Source organism: Chaetodon trifascialis, chromosome 8 (assembly GCF_039877785.1).
Source record: "Chaetodon trifascialis isolate fChaTrf1 chromosome 8, fChaTrf1.hap1, whole genome shotgun sequence".
Taxonomy (NCBI): domain Eukaryota; kingdom Metazoa; phylum Chordata; class Actinopteri; order Chaetodontiformes; family Chaetodontidae; genus Chaetodon; species Chaetodon trifascialis.
In genome coordinates, this window is record NC_092063.1 from 13,396,736 (window position 1) to 13,413,545 (window position 16,810).

At 42.2% G+C, this 16,810-nt stretch overlaps 2 protein-coding genes across 3 annotated transcripts; both read right to left on the reverse strand.

The window, feature by feature from the left end:
- Positions 1–6,677: 6,677 nt before the first annotated feature.
- Positions 6,678–8,566, reverse strand: hoxc5a (homeobox C5a). Its single transcript, XM_070969019.1, has 2 exons — positions 8,089–8,566; positions 6,678–6,886 (listed from the first exon to the last, which is right to left on the reverse strand). The coding sequence occupies exons 1-2, from the start codon at positions 8,564–8,566 to the stop codon at positions 6,678–6,680; spliced, it is 687 nt and encodes a 228-aa protein (XP_070825120.1).
- Positions 8,567–10,194: 1,628 nt separating this feature from the next.
- Positions 10,195–11,513, reverse strand: LOC139335269 (homeobox protein Hox-C6a). Of its 2 annotated transcripts, none has more exons than XM_070968792.1 (2): positions 11,120–11,513; positions 10,195–10,640 (listed from the first exon to the last, which is right to left on the reverse strand). In XM_070968792.1, exons 1-2 carry the CDS (start codon positions 11,511–11,513, stop codon positions 10,336–10,338), a joined length of 699 nt encoding a protein of 232 aa, XP_070824893.1. In that variant the 3' UTR covers positions 10,195–10,335. The 2 variants fall into 2 exon arrangements, with proteins under 2 accessions (XP_070824893.1, XP_070824892.1); XM_070968791.1 differs by having other exon boundaries at positions 11,117–11,513.
- Positions 11,514–16,810: the final 5,297 nt, after the last annotated feature.

A 16,810-nucleotide genomic window follows, 5' to 3' on the forward strand; every position in this document is an offset into this window, starting at 1 on the left:
AATATGGCTGCACGAACACACACACACACACACACACACACACACACACACACACACACACACACACACACACACACACACACACACACACACACACACGTCGTATGCAAAGGACAAGAGGGTCTCTTTTCTTAACATTCACCCTCTGCCTTTGAGGTAGCTCCTATATGAATATTCAGTCACAAACATGGCGGATACAAAGGGACGGCGTGACAGCACAGATGAAAAATAAGTTTCTATTGTTCCCAACCATTTCTTCTGCCTGCTATTACCATACTGACCGCTCGGTAACCTTTCTTCCTGCCACTCTGGAAGCTAATGAGAAAAGCCTCGGATGAAAAATGCAATATCAGACATGTGACCTGTTTCGGGGTTATTAAAAACAGCAAACACGCTCCGATTGTGAATCAATGGAATTGATTCAAGTGGACACGCGCACAGGGGACTTCAAACACTGTCAAAAACATCTTAATCTACACATTTCTCCGGGTGCGTGTATCAGTGATTTTTTTTTTTTTTTTTAATTGAAGAACAAAGCATCCTGAGTCAAAAAATAAAATTAAAAAATCTAGCTCATGTTCATTTGGCTTTGTCACATGCTCGTCCAAATACGTGCTGCTTGTTGTGCACCAAACCAGCGTGAAAGAGCTGCACGCACACCACATACTCCCTCTCTCCCTGTGCGCTCTGGCGGACGCATTTTAATATTAGTTAGACAGCCTGACCCGCGTTTCACCCCTCGCGTTTGACTGGTTCCAATAGTTCACTGCCAAGGAATATTGATGGAGAGACAGCAATGAATTCTTTCTCCCCACAAATGGCTTTCAGATCGTGCACCTAGTTCAATAACTAGTTATAATGTAGAAGTACAAAAAATGAGGCCCTCAGGCGGACTAATTTGATGTTTCATTTGTTCATTTGAGAAATTGTTAAGCTTTCTCTCTTTTTTCCCTCCCTGAAAAAAAAACAGCCGTACAAGTGTATTCACACATGTACATATGTAAACAAAATAAATCTGTGCAAAACTACGTGGAGGCTGTTGTTCTGTCCATGCGTGGCTGTTTTTTAATTTGGTGGCCCAGCAGCAGCACCTGACCTGGATGCAGACAGTGGAGCAATATTCCGCTCCCAGATGAAAATGGTTAGGATGCGCGTTTAATCAAACCCTTAACCTAATAGCCTCTGCACGTTTACGCTCCCCAGGTGTAATAACGTTAATCCGGATCGTCCAGTTAAAATAAAAAGTTTTAATGAAGTGCAAACAGACTGGAGACTAGTTTGATATGAATACCCTGTAAAAGCAGCAACCAGTGGAGCAGAGGTAGTTTTAGATACTAGATGCCCCACAGAAACCACTGGTTGGTGTTCATTAGAGTGATGCTGTGGTTCATTAGACTCATACCGCAGCGTTAAATCCAGTTCACCTGTGCAACAAGAGTGCAACTTTACGACACACAAGCAGCCTGCAGAAGGACAGTAATCTGAGTTTAAGTTGCACTTTTTGTTTAATGTTTGAAATTGAAATAAAAAAAAAAAACATTTATTTGGAATTTAAAAAAAAACGGTTTTCAAAACGCAGTTCTTACATAAACATCAGAATCCCTAAACAAATTCATTAAGAGTTCAGGCATCAGTACCCTCGATGTCAGCGGAAGCAGCTGTTTGCCTACAGCCAAATAACAAGCTCCGTGAAGTGTCACATCTCCTGACTAAAGCCAGGTGGAAAGGCGTGGGGCGATGGATAACACTTACTGATAAATCCACGGTCCCACTCATTCTGACTCGATGAATTGTCTGAAACATAGAGGGAAAACGAAAATTAGATCGAGGATAGTCCTTTGAATTAAAACAATTACTTTTTGCATCCAAACTTTAAGATTTGAATTCTTGACAATACGCCAAAAGCTTACATATCATGAAGTAAATATTTACATTTTAAAAACACGTTGCATCAATAAGTTCCCTACTGACCGTCCGCTAAATTAACTGAGCAATATTTCTAAGGACATAAGAGGCGCATAATGCTGAAATCAATGGATGCATCGTGTGCGCCATATTTCGTTTTCGCTTCATTTAAAATTGCCATCAAATCATAAAAATAATACTAATAAATAAAAATGAATGAAATGAGAATATGTGCAACAAATGATATAAAACCAATCGAAAAAGCCACACGTGTTTATTTCAAACTGCAGAATTTTTCTACACGTCTCCTCTAATTAACGTCTCGGTGTTCGACTACAAAAAACGAACCGTTCTGATATGTCGTGTTATTATTTCATCCTAATGATCCTCCAGTCGGTCCCGTTGCCTCTGATCTCCTCTGTAGCCTAATTGAAGGGAGGCTGCCCTAGAAAACATCTGACATGTATGGGCTCCAGCAGAACTGGGACCGAGGACAGAAATTTAGGACGGGTCATTTTCAGACAGTAAAACTAAATTTACAAGCATTTTGGTATTTCCTTGGGCAAATGCTCTATGAATAGAAATCCCTGGACTTCAGCGCGGCTGAATTATGGCGAACAGTCAATAAAAAAATCATGACTTTGTCTTCACATTGTAAATAAATTCTGGCTGTGTTCGAAAACGATGTAATGGGACTTTATGGTTCTTATTCGGGCTCAGACAAAGGGAAGTCTGTGCTCACCCGGAAATGACCTCCGTGGATTGAATGATGAGTGTCCGCTCCACAGGTCAAAGAAAGGAATACCGCAGCACAGACATGGCAGAGAAAACGGATGTTTAGGCCGTTTCACTTTTACTGTACTGCCATTTGAGTGTTTTGAGCTGGAGTCTCTTTGCCCCAAATTAGATTAATCTTTTATTCAAACTTCCTCCCAAGATGCAGTTACTGAAGTCAAGAGAGTAAAATCATTTCTATCATAAATGGGCTCCTGAAATCTCTATGAGGATATGCATCACACCCGAAATTTGTTTCTAATTTAGAGGAAAATAGAAAATATTTCACAGCCTGTTTGGCAACATCTTTTTACATTTTGGACTATTTTTTATTTCAGTTTGAGAGTTTATGATGCTAATTTTCTCCCTCTGGTAACAGTAAGTATGACAGTACAACTGCTCATGAATTGCAGCATAATAAAATAAAATCTTGGGATGGAAGGAGCACTATTTCATGGCCTTACACACTGACCCGCTGGATTACCCACACAGGAGCGTGTTACACAGTGCCCCCTATTGGAGGTGTACAATTGATTATCCTGCAAACCTGAAAGACTAGTAGTGATTTAAAAAAAAAAAAATAAGAAGAAGAAGAAAGCTAAATACAATACAGCAAAGACTGTGTCATCAAACATTGTGCCACATATGAATATGCATTAATGCAGGTAATGCTGCATCAGTCAGCATGCACAGCCCTGCTGCAGTGGTATTCACCCAAACAAGACTTAATATCAAAATTAGCCATTTGCAAATCCACACAGGCTGAACTGCTGTATAAGAAACATGAGCAATTAAATGATGCGCACCACAGAGAAACAGAAAATGATCCAGCTCATAAGATCACATCGCCTCATCAGTCTCCAAAATGATCAGTTCACTAATATCTGCCACTGCAGGGAGGACAAGTTACAAGAGGTGTGAGGGTGAAAAATAAATACTCCTCTATTGTGCGAGGAAGGTGCATTTTTGTAAAGCATGCAACAGTCATGCCTCCAGCTCACATGCACACTGTGTTTATCACAAGCTTTGAGTTTGGGCGATGCCATAATCACACTGCAAAGTGCCTTTGAATCAAACCGGTCCCTTGGCCCAGACATGACCCTGCAACAGCAGGAGCCCACGAGCACCAACACTAACCTGATGTCAAGGTGAAACAGGGAGATGAAGCATTTTAATCAGGAGGTTTTGTATTTTATAGCTCTTTTTATGGTGCAGTATTTTAACCGACGAGACCCTGAAGATTTTAGCGTCACACAGAAGTCACATTTTTTATTTTCAACACGTTTGTTTCGGTTACACACTCTCTCTTGAATCTACGCCTCTGAACCAAATACTTTGCAAGGAATTAAAAATTGTACTTAAATTGTGCTGGTAGGTGTGCAAGAGGGTCAGTATATGTGAGAGAGAGAGAGAGAGAGAGAGAGAGAGAGAGAGAGAGAGAGAGAGAGAGAGAGAGAGAGAGAGAGAGAGAGAGAGAGAGGTGGGGTGGATGGTGAACCTGCACGCCAGATGATTTTTGATAGTTCTGGCTGACTTTTCATTTTCCTCACAGTCACACATCTTTCAGATATTTTTCTTTATTCTTACTGACAGGACCAACAAGCAAAACAAACTGTTGAATCAAACGGACTGCCACTGTGTCTCAAATCTGTTGAGAGGCATTAAAACATCCACCTTTTCGCTTTATTTGCTGAGATCAATATTTGGTGCAAATATAAGGATGAAAGAGCGGAAAAATAATCCTCATGGCAACATAATAAACATGAGCGGCGGTTCTGCAGAATCCCGTTTCTGTCGGACGGGATGTGCAACACCAAATCTCCCCTAAAATATCTCAAAACGAACATTTCACCGATTATTTCAAAAACGGCATCGCTCTACAATTATTAGACGCATGTTCACTGTCAAATAATACCGTTAATTCTGGAGTGAGTCAAGTTTAAACCCATGCAGTCAAAGTCACACTAATATAAAACATAAACAATACTTGCTCACGGTGAAATAACGGCACAGTCGCAGGCCTGTAGGCAAAGTTAAAAAGCAACTTACTGCAGCAGCTCCCAGTGCTCCGCACCACCCGACTACGCAGTCCGGAGAAAGGTACTGCATCCTCACTGCCACAAAGCCCTTTCTTCCTCAGATAAGGGGAAGCCAGCAGCTGCGATTCCGGACAGTTAAGATTATATATGATGTGTATATATCGAAGGTTTGTCAGCTCTTCCAGGCCATAAAACCCACTTAAATGACACCACGTGCTTCCTATGCACCATTCACAGGCCCTGCTTGGGGCAATTGGCATATGTAACCTTGTAAACTTTAAAATACCCTAAAAGAAAGACATACAAAAAGGGCTTCAATACATTGTCCACGTATAGGTTAGGCCTAACAGAGCGCAGAGAAAGTGGACGCTGCGCTGACCGGTTCTCATAACCGTCAAGGAAGTTGAATAGGAAGCTATTAGTTTGAGAGGTGAGTTGATTTTTATTTTCTTTAAGTAGTGCTATAGAGAAATTACCTCATAACCCCGGGCTATACTGCGTCATAGTGCTACTACTGCAAAAGCTGCTGCCGAATACAGACACCCAGCAACTGGCATGATTTTATGTCCTCTGTAGTAGCAGAGAGTGTTGTTTTAACTACAGCGTAATGATGCCAGGATTAAAGAGCAGGGCGATATCATAAAGTTGCCATATGGCCTCGACAGTGATGGCGCGTCAGTCTGCGGACAGAGGAAACCAAAGTTTTGCATCAATGTTGTGTTGTGGGCGAGTGTTATCACAGGCTGGGGTGTCCCTTCCTTCCCTGACAAAACAGGAAACTGTCTGCCTGTGGTGGAAAGGGGCAATAAAGTTTTATGGGGGGCTTAAACTTCAGAGCGCGTTTGTCAGTCAGTGATTTTCTGTGGATTCCGAGCCAGAGTAAAAAGCTGATCAGGTGGGCCAAACAAAAGAAAAGGGGGAATAAATTAGACTTTTTTTTATTGTAATTATAATCCCTTTAGTAGTTTAACTGAGTGGACTTGCAGCACAAAGGGCATTAAATATACGCCAGCTGTGTGATTTCCACGTCCAACCCCTGATTATCATCAAAAATAATAACAGAAATGCGCATACCGAGAACGTAGTAATTTCATTACTTTTAATGACGATACTTTATTGGTTACAATCAACAATTAAGCCATCTATCAGTTATTCGAGGCCTTGAGTAAACCAGGCACCTTTACAAAAAGGGAAGAGAAGAGAAATGGCTTCATTGCACATCACAAAATCATCACATACAGTCGCTGAATGATACACAATGATTCAGATTCACAAGGATAGGACAGACAACATGGAAGATGCCTTGACAGAAATCCACTCACAAAGATATTAGTTCACTGAACACATCACACATCCCACCACGTCCTGACGTGTTTGCACCGCAGCATATCAGAGAGTAAGAAAAGAAAAGAAAAGAAAAGAGGAGGGAAAAGTAGTTTTTTACTGGTGTCAAACTATTTCACTGTCAGTCATATTATTTCCAAAGCAGTCAGAAATATTTTGTCTTTATTTGTTTAGTTGACCCTAAACTTTTATCACATGATGAGGATGATTGGAAATGATGCGGGCGGTCACCCAGCGTCCACTGGTTTTATCCTAATTGAAAACATGGATTATTAGTAGCATTGTGCAGCCTTTCAGGGCACTGCAGGCAAAGCCTTGCAGCGTGAAGGACCCCAGCTCCCCTCAACCTCGTGTCCCCTTCGTGCAGTAAAGTGAGGTTATCATCGCATGGGCACAAATTAATTTAGAAATGTAAACCGATTGATCAAAGTGAGTGATATTCAATACATTAGGTCCCAAACTGCAGCAAGTGACACATAATTGGTGATGAAGCACACAGAGCGGTGTCATGATGTCATTGCTCCTAACAGTTCATCCGGAGGTCAGGCGGCACTCCAGCACTGTGCAGTGTGGGGCTGAAAACGTACTGCATGCACCCCGTTCACTGGTGCACCTTTACTCCTTCACTTTGATCTTTGAGTCCTTCTTCCACTTCATTCGTCTGTTCTGGAACCAGATTTTGATCTGCCTCTCGTTTAGACACAGGGTGTGGGCGATCTCTACGCGCCTGCGGCGGCTCAGGTACCGGTTGAAGTGAAACTCTTTCTCCAGCTCCAGAGTCTGGTAGCGGGTGTAACTGGTCCTGGACCGCTTACCCTCCGATTCTGAAGTGGTATTAAAATCGGTTAGCTTTCAGCAGCATTATAGTGGTAAATAAATAGAATAGGCGGGCTATCAATGACGTTATTACATTAAAAGAAAAGCTTGGTTATCCACAAAAATAAGCATTACAGGCAAAAATCTATTACTTTGAGTCCCCTTCCACCCTCATTAAAAAGATCAAATATCTCTTTACTACCTAATTTAACCTGATATTACTTACTGTGGTTTTGTGTAATAAAAATTTATGTCAGGCCGATAAGGATGTTTAACTAGCTCCACTAAATAGGCCTATACTCAGATTAAAGGAGGATCCTCTACATCATTTCACATTAAAACAAAAAATACACAATTAAACGAGGAATCTTATTGTGATATGTAAAATTGGGTAACTAATAATGTGTTGGCCTCCCTATAAATTCTGGCCACGGCCTAGCACCGCTGCACAGCAGGATAATATCGTGGGAGGAAAAACAGATGTCTAAAATCGAAAGAAGTAGGATTAGAAAATGGAAACTGATGTTTTCCAGATATATTTTCCTATTTATAGATCTGCTCACGCACAGGCGTGCTAAGTAAAGCAACAGGCCTTTACTACTGGACTGAAATATTTTTTACATCCCTGCTGTGTGCTCCTGGATGTTTGCATAACACAAAACAGAAGTGGCTGTTTTCTTGCACAAATGTGCTCAAGGTCCATCTGCAGCCTAACAGTCAGCCAGTGGTTTGAAGGCACGGAGAAGGAGCACGCCTATTCAGATCTTTTAGGGGTGAAAAGTTCATGATTGGGTCAGGGCTTTGCTGTTTCCCAGAGTTCAATTTAAGGCTAAAGCTTCTCCCACACTATAGAGTCTGATCATGTAAAACATGTAGCTCGACTAAGACTATAACCGAAGCGAGGCAAAGCACTCATACTTTGAGCTGAAATTGTAAATATTATTTCATAGTTTTATCACAGTTTCGTTCTCTTATCCAATTATACCACCATAAATCACCCCACAGATCACCTCTTCACCGTAACAGAGCAGGTTTACGAGCAATGGATGCCTTTGTCATAAAATTTATGACCGCGAGTTTTTATTATTTCCTGCGTTTGGCCTATAAAACTCAAGAGGGAAACTGGAACGGGCGAAAAGAAGTGTTGCAGCGTAAAGAGTGAATAAGGGAAAGCATCTTAGCCGTACTTTAGAAAATAGGCAAACTTTACCGTGGCTCATGTGCAGTTTTGTCATCCATGGATAAATCTGTGGCCGCTGCTCACTGTCCTGACGCTGGTTCACTTTTGTGCTGCGTTTCATCGTTTGCGTGCTCTCCGCGTTTCTCTCGCCCTCCTGGCTCTTGTTGCCGCCGGATTTTGCGCTCATCTCCGGGTCTATCTCCGTCCCCAGTCCCAGCAGCGTGCTGCCTCCGTAGTTGAGCCCGCTTGCGTCCACGGACGAGCTACTGGAGACCATGGTTATCTGTGGTCCTGACTGGAGAGGAGTATCCGTACCGCCACGCAGGCTAGTTTTCATCTCCTCCCGTTCAACAGAGGTCGTGGGGACGGGACAAGTGAATATCCCGTTCACATTAACACCCTCATAACGGCTGGACTGGCGCCCAGATAGATCGAAACTAAACATAGTGTTAGGAGAAGTTGTCTCGCTTGTTTGCCTGAGATTGGAGCAGTCAACATACGAGCTCATTTTCAACTATCACCGACACTTTCTTTTTAGACTAGAGAGGGCTGCGGGACGTATGTTGCGCTTATTTCCTTGTTTTTGTTGATCATTGCTTTTCTTTGTAGCCGCTTTTGGAGAATTCAGAGCTGTCTGACCTAAAAAAAATCCAGGATTTATAGGTGGAGTAGGCTTTGGTATCTTTTTTTTTTTAATTCTTGATCCGACGCGGGCTGCCCAAATATGGGGTATTTGTATGGGATCACGTGCACATGTTGGCCAGTCATAAATTGGCTTTGATACTCAATGGGGATATTGATGAATAGGAGAAACGTGTCCGGTAAACTTTGAGCTGTTGGTTGTTGCGGACCAGGCAGGGATCTTTAGCAAAAACGGCAGGACAGTAAGACAAGAGCGTCATCTGGTGTCTGGTATGGGGCAGGACGGTCAGGACCGGCCAAAGCTCTCTGCCCCTGACGCACTGCGAGTCCACCAACAGTCCCATATAATACTAAGAGTGCTGCTAATAATAACAACAATAATAGTGATAATAATGCTAAAAATGATAATAATGAGGATTCAAAGTGCCCACTTGGCTGAAACATATTTACGCATATGGACTTGTAAGCTGAATTTCGCTAGAAATTATGTCACAGCAGCACGGGAATGTTATAGTGTTAAACTGGATACTGGTCAAGATCCCATTCCCGCTTTCTTATGGTGCCAATCAGGAAGTTGAGTGTTTAATAAGTAAGAGGACGAAAATGTCTTAAAAATCACTTCATTTCACCTCCTTGGTCTATTTGTTGCCCACTTCACGGCCTCTGCTGTCCATAAAGGTCATGGTAATAAAATCAGAAAGTAATAATAAGCCTCCACAATCACGCACTGAGTTCGGTGCGCATTTTAAGAAACCTGCCTTTATGCGGTTCTCTGGCTCATAGCAGAAAGTACAAAGCACGCCAACAACACGAGAAGAGGGTGAAAGTTTTACAAATATTTTATTCCATGATACACAATTATGACAAAACATGAATTCATAGCTCCCAAACAAACGTGAAGAATCGCTAGTGTACAAATGTATCTCACAAGGAAAGCCTATTGTGTCAAATAATCAAAAATTTAAAGGAGGGGGCTAAGCGCAATTTCATGTTATGCAGCGTCTATCAAAGCGGCTAAATGCACAGAAGTCCTCACAGGATTGACATAATATACTGTTACTTTGATTATATACAGGCATTTCAGTTGTATGTGTGTGTATGTGTGTGGACTGTAGTCTATATCCGTGCAACTTTCATGATTATGCTGGACACTTTTCTGCGGACGATTCAAGTACTAGATTATAGTGATGTGTCCGCCCGGTCCTTTCCTTCCGTGGAATGTGCATGTACAATATTGAGTTAAATCCGACCAACACCGTATTTTGTGAGGTTATCAGAGAGTTCACAGTGATGGATGGGGTGTAGGGGGGATAAATACATAGAATTTACTGGCATGGGAAATAACATAGAAATTAATACTTCTTTTTATTTTCACAATACAAGTGTGACATTGCAATAAAAAAAGACAAAAATCAGCGCTCCAAATGTCACAGGGGGCCATAATGTGGCTGAAATAATTTGGATTTCTAAGGCTTAACACTCCTGTGGTCAACGTGAGATATAAGTGGGAGAGCTGCGGGGTAGCCATCATGCAGTGAAGTCGCTCTCAAGTCCATGTAGATTTTTTTTAGGTAGTTATGTTGGGTTTTAATGGTCATCGTGTGATGGTTTCCCTTCCTCTTCTTCCCTACTGAACTATTCTTTCTTCTTGTCCTCATCCTTCTCTTCTTCCATTGCGCCATTGCGCTCCTCTTGAGAGGCTCCTGTCTGTTCACTTCCAGTCACCGTGGAGGTCAGGTTGCTCTCTTTCTTCCATTTCATGCGTCGGTTCTGAAACCAGATTTTGATCTGCCGCTCCGTTAAACAAAGCGCATTTGCGATTTCGATGCGTCTGCGCCTGGTCAGGTAGCGGTTGAAATGAAACTCCTTCTCCAGCTCAAGTGTTTGGTAACGAGAGTATATTTGACGTCCTCTGCGCCTGTCTGCCCCGTAGCCCACTCCTGCTGGGATACAAAGTGAAGACACTAATTAAATCATTTGCAAGGCGAAGCCACATATGACAGTAAATATAAAACGTGCTGCTGTCTGCGGTCTAATAATACTTTGAGGCAGTTGAGTACAAGTTTTACTTCAATGTCAGAATCATAATTGTAATCTAAATCCACGAAGCAAATAAAATAAAAAAAAACAACACATTTTAACTGCAAGACAAATCCTGTCTCAAAGGACATCTTTGCTTCTGTTATCTAAAATAATGAAAGCATCATAATATATTCTCTCTGCCTCACGCTACTGATTATGGCCACTATATCTGTCTTAAAATGAAAGCTGTTTGTTTGCACATGCAAAGGCCCATCTACAGGTCGAGGGGATACAGTAATGTTTTATGGGGCCATAAAAAGTAACTTACTCTCTTGGTAAGACATATCGTAAAACTGGCCCATTTCCTTAATTTATTTGTCGTAGTAAAACTCACCGCTGTGTGAGTTCATTCGCTGCATCCACGGGTAGATCGGGATGTTGGTTTTCTGCTCCTGCGCTCCTGCTCTTCCTTGATCCAAACTGTACTCTTGAGCAATGTGGCTTTGTGTATTGAGTCCCATGTTTGTTTGTCTGCAACTGGGGAGCACGTCCTTGTCTTGAAGAAACACGTTTGATCCATATTCATACTGTGCCCTGCCAGACCCAAAAACGACATTATCTTGAGGGGAGTAGAAAGGTGCATATATCCGATTCTGGGTCACAGCAGCACCGTACGACGAAAAATGTCTGACTGTGTCATAGGTGGTGGAGTTTAGGGGTACGTTAGGCAAAACATCTTGACCACCGGATAAATGGCAGGAGAGCGACGGGTTTGCGAAATAAGAATTCATACCTTGCTTGTAACCCTCTCTCCAACTCTCCCCACTTCTTTATCGGTCTCTTTTCAATCTCCTTCTCAGTAAATCTCCTTCCCGTCTGTGTCAACCAACCACACCTTTCTCCAAGGTCTTCTCTTTTTTTCCTCGACTTTCTGCCTCCCTAACTGGACGTGGGCTACTTTGAGGATTCAATATTATTAATTTCCAATCTCCGGTTAAGACGCACAAACCCGAGTGTTATAGCCGAGGCTTGGCTCAGTGAGAGACAATATGACAATGTCAGCTGACCGTTCTCAACCAATTGAGAGGCAGGAGTTGAGGAGAAACTGTAGCTTTTAGCTCAGAGCTTGAACATTAGTGCTAAATGCCGATAAACACAACGTAGAGTTGGAGTGGCACACTACACAGCTTGGCTGGATGAGACGCTTTAGACGTGAAGTTTAAGAGAATATGGTGTTTAGTGAGGAAGCAAGATGCAAAATGTGGACATTTAGTACAGTGAGCGCATTCAATGGAAGGCGGAAATTCTGCGTGTGATACATATGAAGTCAACTTTAAAGGAGACTTGATGAGTGAAATTCAGGAAATCAGCCATTTATTCAATTTACTGAGATATAAAGCAAAACTCTCCGATAACAACATCTTATGTTCCGTGTGTGTGTGTGTGTGTGTGTGTGTGTGTGTGTGTGTGTGTGTGTGTGTGTGTGTGCGCGCGCGCGCGCGGACGTGCGCGCGCATGTGTGTGTTTCCAAAACTCAGTTTTAATTTCACAACACCACTGCAGAGATGTGGGCTACAGTATCAACATGCTCTCATCCCACAGGACGCGCCGCCTTTGTATGGTGAAGACTAAAAGGAACATTTGCATTTATTGTTTATCTCCAGCCATATCGACGAGCTTCCAACATACTGTTAATGTTTCCATTGTGTATGAATTATCTGGCGTGTGAGCAATTTCAATGCTTTTGCCGTGAACTGGGGGAGGGTGTAGGTGGTAAGAATGCGTTTATGGTCTCTCTTCTGTGAGGGCAATAAAACAAGTGACGTTCCCCAGCTCACCAACAACTATCTCTGCAGCACAGCCCTGCAACACGAGCAGCAATCTCCCAGGCTCAGAAATGAAAGCACTGCACAGCATGTGGAGGCATAATGCAAAGGGAAATACCGCGTATATGTCCGGCCGACCATTAAAGACCTGCGTCTAAGAAGATCATGTCTGCCACTCTCTGCAAAATCCAATCAGTTATCCAGCGCACGTCAGACAAAATCCTCCACAGGCCAACCGTGCCCGGTGGTCACTATGAGCTGATAGCTCTCAGGTACAGTCTTTCTCACTCAACAATGAAGAGCATGCTTTCAATTTTGCGCACAAAAGTTGCGTTGAGCCGAATTACAGTACAAGTGCAATATGTTTTAACGCTTATGCAAAGGTTCCAGCTTTTCCCCTCCTGCTCTGATCATACCTCGACATTCCTGTGACACACACAGAGGAAAGAGGAACCGATAATTATCTCAGCAGCAAATGATGGGTTTGGAGATTACTTTAGAGGTGTTCTGCAAAAATCCAGCAAAACTTAAGCGCCTGCCTGGGCGACGTGTGCGTAAAATTCCACAGCAATGATATAAAAGAGGCCACTTTCACTCCCTTCTGTCATCCGCCTAATTAAATTACTGTTTGAACTGTTGATGAGAGCGCTTTTCTAGACACCACTAGCATTTTATTTTCAAAAACCAAACGCGTTTAAGCAAAATAAAAAAGGGGCAAACTCGGCGCTTGAAACAATATATTTCTCATTATCTTGGCTTTTCTCAACAGGTCATAATAGATACCAATAAAATAATCGATGCGGTTATTGAAAATGTCTGTTCAAACGCAGTCGCTCTGGCTGCAGCAGCCTATTGGTCCACTTCATTGATTTCTTCAATAGGGTGAATACTCGCAGACTAAACGTGCAACACTGTTTGGTGTGTTGTTTGGGACCCTGAATAGCCCATAAAAGAGACAAGAACAAAGAGAAGGAAGTAGCTGGCGCAATAAAAGTTCCCCTTCACCTTATTCGTGGCCATATGTGACATCCGCGCCGCACAAATTCGAGGCAAATAAAGCGCAAAAGTTGGGGGCTGTTATGTGCCTCTACTGCTGTCCTGGGATTATTTTCCCCTCCTCACTTTGATATTAAGTAACGAATCAGTTGCTTTTGGGATAGAACAAACACATGTATAGCATAATGAAACTGCTGGGAGTCCCAATTTCTATAAATTTCAACCCACAGAGGGAACAACGTTACTAAGGACCAACCATAAGGAATTACAGAAAACATTAAAATCTGTTCACCGCCTTAACTGCAATATGAAATTTGAATTTAAATTCAAGTAACAAAAGACCAAAATGTGGTTTATTTGGTATTTGGTCGTCAGTGATACTTCCTCACTTCGTCAAGCTCACGGTGTCAGAAACAGCGTGTGTACAGGAGCTGTGAAGCAATAGCGGATATTAGAATTTACTCTATATAAAAAGATTTTGAAAATAACAGCACTTTCAAAAGCTTTATTTTAACTACAATTATATTTAAATTATTTGGGTTCACAAACACAGGTTTACCTTAATTGCAATTCACAGCAGCCCCCATCCCCTAAAAAAAAAAAACACCCTGGTCCATAAAGTTTAGGTTGTAAATAAAAGCTGAACACTAAAGCCAATGTGTGGACTGGAGAGGCTGGAATGCAGCAGAGGTTGAGCCAGTGTGCAGAATTAGAAAGGTCATTCTTTCCCTCGAGTTTTAGTGTTTTATTGCGGCCCGTGAGGCAAATCACATGCGCGGCTTTTGATGCAGGGAGGAAAGAAGCCGTTTGGTCCGCGTTTCCACGATCTTTAAAGGGAAATTATGACCAGCGATGAACGAAAGAACCAGGAAGGTCTAAAACAAAATAATAAATTATTAACAGCAGCATGGCACCAAGTACTCAGCATGGATATTAATAATTAGCATTGATAATTATTTAATGAACAGTATATGCTCTCAATTTGCATTTAGCAAATTGAGAGCGATGACGGTGAATGCGCAATGGAGGCTTAGCGTGATAGAAATAGATCATGCGTGATTATTATTATCATTATTATTATTGTTATTACTATGATTTTATTATTAGATTTGTCGGTGTTAGCTATGAGATTGGTTGCTATCATGCTGAATCGGTTTTGAATTGACACTTTAATTGGTTGTTGAGCTGAAGGCCCAGCCTGAACAGCCTGCTCCCCTGCAACACAACTGGGCCCATCCACGAACCAGTCTTCTCCTCCGCATGCCTATAGATGTAGATCAATATCCAACATCACAACATTACTCAGTATTAGTTATATGGGACCTGTAAAATTTCTACATTATCAGCCATGATTAAAAACACAGCGAGGTTGGAAAAGTCTGGTCAGCCTCTGATGCTTTTTCCTCTCCCCCGCTTCTAACCTTACTAATAAGGAGTAATTCACGTACTAACAATGTAAAGCCCTCTATAAGCACTTTACCATCGCTGGCTAGCCCAATTAATGTCCGGAAGTGTTCGACTTTATGCTCGTTAAGCACTCAGGAAGCTGTTGCCCAATGAGCGCATGTTGATCCACACATCATAAATTATGACCATTAGTAGGCAAAATTTTTTTGCCCTGTCGGGATTTGTAAGTGAGGTTCTAAATGTGGTGATGCAGACAGATTCATGGCTTCATGGAGTTTTATGCGAGCCTATCTCTGGTTTTAAAAACACTGCAGGGCAAAACAATAGACTGTGGTTTTCCCCTCTTATTTTAAACTAAGATTTACCTAACAACCCAAATGGCATGTATTAAATGGACTCCCTCTCTCCTTCCCTCCCTCTCTCTCTCTCTCTCTCTCTCTCTCTCTCTCTCTCTCTCTGCAGGCATGGTATTGGGCAGCAGCGGACACGATCCATTGCAACAGAAATGTTTCATTTGGGAAAAGCAAACAACATGTGTAACAGTCGGTTGTAAGACTTTAAAGGCTTTCAGCACGAGGCTTTGCCAGTGATTGTATTTTACAAGATCGAAACAACTTCATGAGAAAAAACAAGAAACATTTTGTCTCTGCACAGACAAAAAATAAAACACGGGAGGGGCTTTTCAACGAGCTGAGCTTTGATAAAACAGCCGCTTTCAACTTCACAGGTCTGAGTCTCACACACACACACACACACACACACACACACACACACACACACACACACACACACACACACACACACACACACACACACACACACACACACACACGGTGGCATTTAGGATGCCTTTGGATACTGCTGATTGGTAAATAACTTTGTTTTGGAGTTTTTGAATGCAATCCTGGTTTAGTGTCCCCGACCTTATAATTAATTTTCTATACATGTCACACGAACCTACACACACGCACACACTTGCTTGTCCACATCCTGAGGATATTTTATTATTAATAAATTATTCGATTTTTTTGTCAACGTGTTGAAACGAATCTAAAAACTGGAGTGTATTAGATCACAATTTGACGTCATTCATGTATTATTTACCATACGCAGTTCAGTACTACACACTTCTTATGCTGCCACAATCCCAATACCCTGTTCACTAATGAGCATGATGAGCATTGTTATTGCTGCTGGTTTTGATGATAATGAGGATATCTGTGATCACTGTTGCTTATAATGTGAATAAAATCTCATGCTGCTTCCAATAAGGTCGTCACTTATTATGTCACATCTCATAACAAATCAATGCATCCCATTACATCTGAAAAAAAAAAAAAAGAAAGAAAAAAGAATGACAGACAAATCTCTCATTCTCCGAGGCGATAACATCAAATCACACACACACAGAAACAGTCCTCGGTGTCAGCTCGTGCGGTTACTCGCCGGCAGCAGTGTATCAGCTGGGTCAGCTGACATCCGCAGTGAACCGCCGCCGAAAACCAGCAGCCATAAACAACAAGCCTCAACACCCGCCCACTTCCACATGCAACCCTTCTGATCGCTAGGGGGCACTGCCGGAGTCCACACTGTGTTGCAGAGTGTCCATGCTGAGACCTATGTGTCGTATGTTGTCTGACTGTGCGTGTGTGCGCGCGCTCGTGCGCTCGTGCGTGTGTGGAATAGCTTATGTTATTCAAGCTCTTGGCACAGACTGAACATAGCAAGTGACAACAAGTATGGGAACAAGAAATAATTAGAGCACATCAGCCAGCTCTGAATGTAATTTGTCACTGCCTGGTCAGAAGGGGCCTGTGAGTGATGACAAAGTTTACTATCAGTGGGCAATTTATTGCAAC